Consider the following 6000-nt stretch of genomic DNA (forward strand, 5'->3'; position numbering starts at 1 on the left):
CCAGAATATTTTCTGTCTGTGCTGGCTTTGCTGATCAACTCCTCTCTCCAGGCTGTTTTAGTGAATATTTGATTGTTTCTCTTACCTTTTGCTGTCATTAGATCAGAAAGGGCGATGTTAGCCTTGTTCTGCCATCAGTGAGAGGAAAACGATACTGTCTTGTCAACAGGAGGGGGAGCATGTGCTAATAGGAAGAGCAGATGCTGGTGCTCTGTATTTGGATTAGATACCCTATTGATCCAAAGAGGATTTATAGTAGCTGTGAGAGAGAAGATTGTCAAGCAGTGTCATTGTTCTGTTGTTAACCTTTCTCTCTTAAAGCCAAGGGTTGAAAGGTAGAAACGTGTTATGTCTAGGGAGATTTTTTTTTTTTTTTGGTGATTATTTAAGAAAGAAAGATAATAACTCTGTTTAACAGTCTCATCTCTGAAAACAAAAATTAATTGCTGCAGTAGATTTTAGGGCCTTTATTACAGTGAGAGTTGGTGCCATTCTTGATTCAGAGGCAGTAAAACAGCAGTTCTCTTTGTTCCTTTTTATGATTATTATTTCCTTACTGAATACTTAAGTGAGCCTATTAGTTCAGTGTAATGAGCATTTACTTAGTGAACTGCAGATAAGATTCAATAGGACCTTGATAAGGCTTTGTTAAGGAATTTGTCATTCTGCATTCTAGAATGATTAAGTGTGGGGGTTTTGTTTGTGCTAGGATTTTCAGAAAAAACTTAAAATACCAAACTGAAAGATATTTGAAAGGCTACACCACAGTCTCATCCCCTCAGGAGCACAATAGAATATCAAGCTTTTGCCTTTTTTTGCCTTTTTTTTTTTTTTTTTCCAGACTAGTACCTGCAGAGAAAATCTTCTTTCTGAATTGTAATTTTAGTTTTATTTTTATATCAGTGTGACTGAACTAGTGGATTAGTTATATTTATTTGTTTTATGTTCAGCTGTCTGCTAGATTTATACTAATGTGGTATGTTTCCCTTTCTCTCTTCAGCTTAATAACCAGTTTGTATTTTGTTTTGATTTTTCAGTCCCGTCTTTTACCTTCACACCAACAGGTATATATTTGCACTTTTCCCCCCTTCTTTGTTACTTAAGCATGTGTTTGTGGTACTTTTTCTCTTTCTCTGACATAACCAACCAGCCCAGCTGTTCTGAAGGGCTTTTTTTAAACAATGTCATTAATGACAGGTATCATTATTTGCTCTCTAAGTAGTGTGCATTTGCTTTGTGGCTGACAATGTTTTCTATTTGTGTGTACCATTTCATAGCACACCATTCCACGCCAGCATGCCATTTTGTAGCATGACCCTGTCAGTTTGTACAACCTGGGCTCTCTTCCTGCATATTCCAATGGAGTAGTGTGACCTCCAACATCTAGTGATGCAAAAGGTGCTTCTGATGGAGGAGGAATAACTTAGCAGAGCTCAGATGCTGACTTGAAAGGGATTCAGTGGGATTATAGTTGGTGAAATATTTGCTCCTTTTCTTTCCTCTGAATCTGCATTAATCCAGTGACCTCGGAGTTGTCTGCTTTGGAAGATACAGAAAATCAAAGTGTTAGAGCAGTTAGATTTCTTTGCTTGCTGCTTTAAATGGTATTTTGCTATGAAATTTTAAAGTAATTACCCTGTTCAGCTTAAACAGAGGAGCATTTCAAATTCAGTGTGAGTTTAAAATCACCTTCTGGTTTGTTTTGTTTGAAAATTTGCAAAATATGACATAATCTGAACCATAGCCCACCAGTGCCCATGAGAGCCTTTCCATCCTGTAGAGCTGACCTTCAGTGGGTCCTACAGTCTGGCAGCTGAGAAGCTCATCCCCTACAGTAGATAAAATCCAACACATTCTGTACCCACCAGTATTGTGCATTTCTTTTAGCTACAGCCTGAGTGAACAGACAGGTTGTTTCTTCCTCCTTTGTTCTAAGTCCTGCATTTTCACAAGAGAGCTATGAGATTTGCAGGACATGTATATCCAGACAGGGTAGAAACCACCCACCCCCTCCTCTGCACACGCAGTTTCCCAGGGAATATTAGCTCGTAATCAGCACTGTACTGATTTGGCCTCTGTGCAGCAGCTGAGTTGCATCCTTCAGGCTGGACCACAGGGGAGGCAAACCCTGTGTGCCTGCACTCGTCCACACACACCGGGCTGGGCTGGGTTAGAGTCTCAGCCACGTGCTTTTAATCAAACTGAGGAGTGCCTGCTCTCAGAAGTCATCCTGTTCTGTTCACTGGAGTTGCTTCCTGTTCAGCATGAGCCAGAGTGGCCCTCAGTTCAGTTTCTGAAGGCCTTTGAATGCCTCAGTGGAGAATAATTCAAACTCTTATTATTTTGCTGTTACTTTAATTGGCTAAACAGAGGGCCTCTATTGTAATCTCCACTGTAGCACGCCACTGAAATTCTGCAGAGGTTGGAAGCTAACATCTATTCTCTCCGTTGGATTCTTAACATTAAAAGAAATTATCAGGGTTTCTTCAGATATGTCAGAGCTGCAAAATAAATAGTCCTGAGATTTTTAAAGAAGAAATTGGGAAAAACATAAAGCGTGTAAAACACTTAAAGGAAAAAAATCCTTTTTTTTCAATCCAGAATCTCAGTCATACTTTGACTTTAAATGGAACCAGGCCCTCCTCTTTAGCATTACCTACAGTAAAAGACTTACCTGTAGGAATGCATCCTACATTTTAATCCTGTTATTGTAATCACTGCCAGCATTTATCTCTCTCTTGCAGGCTCCCAGTTTGGAGTTCTTCTAAAGAGCAGAATTCGGCTGCTTGTTTTCAGCACATTCCTAGCTGGGAAGTGTAGAATCCATCAGCATTTGCAGGGAGGCAGTCTCCTTAACCCTTTGCCAAACCCAATGCAAATGTGCAAAATTTATAGCACTGTTTCTTCTTGGATGTTTGCATCCGAAAAGCTAACTTCTCAAACATCTTCCTTCCTGTGAAGGATGTGCAAGCCAAACAAATGCGTGTGGACATCCACTGTGTTAATGTAGAGTAATTCTGAAATGCTAGGAAGACTATTCCTTCTAGTTTAGAAAGTATTCTTTCTGCTTGACTGTTTTTAAACCAAGATTTATATATTTAAAATTTTAGATTATTTAGTATAATTTATAAATCCAGTTGTATAATGTTATAAAATGTGGAGCTTCTGCAAACTTCTAGAGTGTGCTTGTTCCCTGAGTGTACTGCACTAACATTCAGAAAGAGCATTTGTTTTTGCAGTAGCTTCAGCTGTAATGAGCCATTATTTACATTGGAAGTAAGGTCTGTTATAGAATCATGCTACCTCTTTAACCTTGCCAAAATAGTAAGGTACAGCAAAGCTGTAACATCCAGCCATTCATGAAATAAATATATGACCTAAATTCTTCCACAGAGTAACTCCACTGAAGTCAGCAGAGTTATGTTAAGAATAAGTTCAACCTGATGTATGGCTTCCTGCTTTCCTAAGCGATACATGTGTGCGTGTGTGTGTTCAGGACAGAACTGAAATATAAAACCCTGTTGGGGCTAGGACTAGCAGTTATCAAGCAACACAAGTATTGTGTCTAAACTTGGATTTGAAGCAATAGCTTGCAGAATGAGACTCAGGATTAACGTATAAACAATGCACAGCTATCGTCTTAGCTAAAGTGAAACAAAGGCAAAATAAATACTGTTATTGAAGGAGTCTTGTATGATTTTTAAATTTTTTCCTTCTTTTTATCTTTAACTATTTCAGTAACATATCAGAGAGGAGGAGAGGCCGTAAGCAGTGGAGGCAGGTAATTATGTGCTTTATTCTTATAGGTATAAATTGTGTGCAAATAAATTCAAGGATTCCAGGAGTTCAGTTGTCCTTGTAAGCGATGGCAGAATAATCGCCTGCAAAGATATGTTGTTTTAGTTCATATATTAATTTATACATTTTGGCCATATATTTTCTGTTTAGAAGGAGGGTATATGGTTCGAATGTTTAGGTTGATTTCCAAAACATTTTTTGAAATACTTTCAGCTTTGTTAACCTGTAAAAACTGCATCTCAAAAAATGAGCAGCAGAGGGAGTGCTTTAACTTCAGAATAAAGACCTGGCTTACCACCTGATTAAGGGAGTAAAAGTAATTAAGTCGCGGCATTTATGAAGATTAAGAAATATAGCTGCTTCACAAATACTACAAAGAAAGAAAATGTTTATTGGAAAATATTGTTGAAGACAAAAACGGCTTATAAGGTGACATCTTAAGAAAAAAAATCTTTCTGTGAATGCAAAACAGTAAAAGTATTGCTTAAAATAGATGAGGCACTGAAGGAGAGGGAAACAGGTTTTAAATTTACAGCCCCCCACTCTGAGAACCGAGCCCATTCCACACTGAGGATTTAACTAAGGCGTGTTCACTGGGTTTATGTTATTACTTAATGAATGGCCATGGAGAAAACAGTAATTTACATTTCCTCTGTAGAGGTGAAGTTTTCTTCAGGAAGAAAAATTGTGGTTTAGCAAAAAAGACAGGTCAGGGCAGTGGTGCTTTAGTAGCACACCATTTTTTTTCTAGGTCACGTTCAAAGATTCAGCATGATGCTGAAATAAAAGCTAAGATCTCAGAGACCAGCTGGGCAACAAAGTCCTGTAACAACGCCTGTTCACAAGTGGCATCTTGTGATTCCTAATTTGCAACACTGTGCAAAAATTTGCTAATTGTGAAGATTAGGCATAAAATAAAGCATTCCCAGTCTACCTGAGTGCTGTGCAGAGGTGAGGCTATTCAGCTCCTGCTGCACCTGGACCTGGTATATTATGAGCAATGGCAGATATCTCTCCCAGCACGGTGTGCTGCTGTGCTGTCATGGCCATTGAAGCATGGAGGGAAGCCTCTAGAACAGTCACTATGTGATTTTTGAGTGGACAAATCTGTAAATCGCTGGGTTGCTGCCCTTACTCCAGGATAGTGAGAAAATAAGAGAGGAGAGAGATGAACCCTCTCTTTCCCCGAGAGTTGTTCAGAAAGATACTCAGCTAACATCCCTTGTGTTGTTTGTGCCGCTGTGCTTTCTCACTCGTCCCATAGCACAGGCTAGATGGAGCACACTCACACAGAGGACAGAAATGAACCCACAAGTGTCTACATCGTACACAGTAATTTCGGTACTTCTAGAAAATCAACTTCAATTTTGCTGTCCTAGTTGTCAGCAGCAGTGCCAGAATCTAACAATGTAATTGATTCAAGGTGCAAACATCTATGCTGCTTTTGTTCATTTGCATTTATAGCATTGACAGCATGTGTGATGTAACTTATTTTGTAGGATATGAAACACAGTTCTGCAGAGTTAAAAAAAAAAAGTTATTTTTGCATATGAAACCATCCTTTGATATCCAAACCTAAGGTTTTCACTTCCTTACTTTATATTTGCAGTGTTTTGGAAAGGTTTAGCATTTTTGCCAAGTGCAGTTATGTGAGCATGTTAAAGCATTTTTCAGATTTCAAAATGTCACAGTGATATATTTCAGCATAATCCCCATTTGTGTGGTGCTGAAAAAATACCCATTTCTGTGGCAATCCCTTTTCTAGACAGGATTTGAGTAATGGTAATTGTGTTGGATTGACTCCAGCCAGCACCCCCACAGCCACTTGCTCTGTCCACCCCTGCCTCAGACCCAGTCCAGAAATTCAGGGACTCAAGAAATTTGCTTCCAAGGTTAGAGATCTTTGGAAATTATGATCTCAAATCATCACCAGGCTATGGAGCTGTAATGCAAGCATCTCTTGCCTACACTTCCACATAAATGGCTCCAATTAGTAGAATTCTCATCTGCTTATATACCTCACACCACATTTCTTACATGACAGCAGGTGTGAATGCAAAGTACATTTTAGAAACAAAGGATCTTTAGCTCCCTATGCAAAAATCGAGTACACAGGTCTTTAAAGTGCTGAAACATTCTGGAATGCTTTGTCTCCTCCAAATGCCTTCAGGTGTAGGTTTATTGTTTGAGTAGAGTGGAGGG

At 39.0% G+C, this 6000-nt stretch overlaps 1 protein-coding gene across 8 annotated transcripts in view; it reads left to right on the forward strand.

The window, feature by feature from the left end:
- ROBO1 (roundabout guidance receptor 1) overlaps positions 1-6000 on the forward strand; it is a 704028-nt gene that overhangs the window by 668543 nt on the left and 29485 nt on the right. For 7 of the 8 annotated variants that reach the window (XM_008631567.2, XM_017731506.1, XM_017731505.1 and 4 more), the window contains 2 exons: positions 1038-1064; positions 3739-3781. In XM_008631567.2, the coding sequence (XP_008629789.1) occupies positions 1038-1064; positions 3739-3781 (70 nt within the window). The remainder of the gene's footprint in view (positions 1-1037; positions 1065-3738; positions 3782-6000) is intronic. The other variant, XM_017731502.1, reaches the window with a different exon arrangement.

Source organism: Corvus brachyrhynchos, unplaced genomic scaffold (assembly GCF_000691975.1).
Source record: "Corvus brachyrhynchos isolate BGI_N302 unplaced genomic scaffold, ASM69197v1 scaffold152, whole genome shotgun sequence".
Lineage (NCBI taxonomy): Eukaryota > Metazoa > Chordata > Aves > Passeriformes > Corvidae > Corvus > Corvus brachyrhynchos.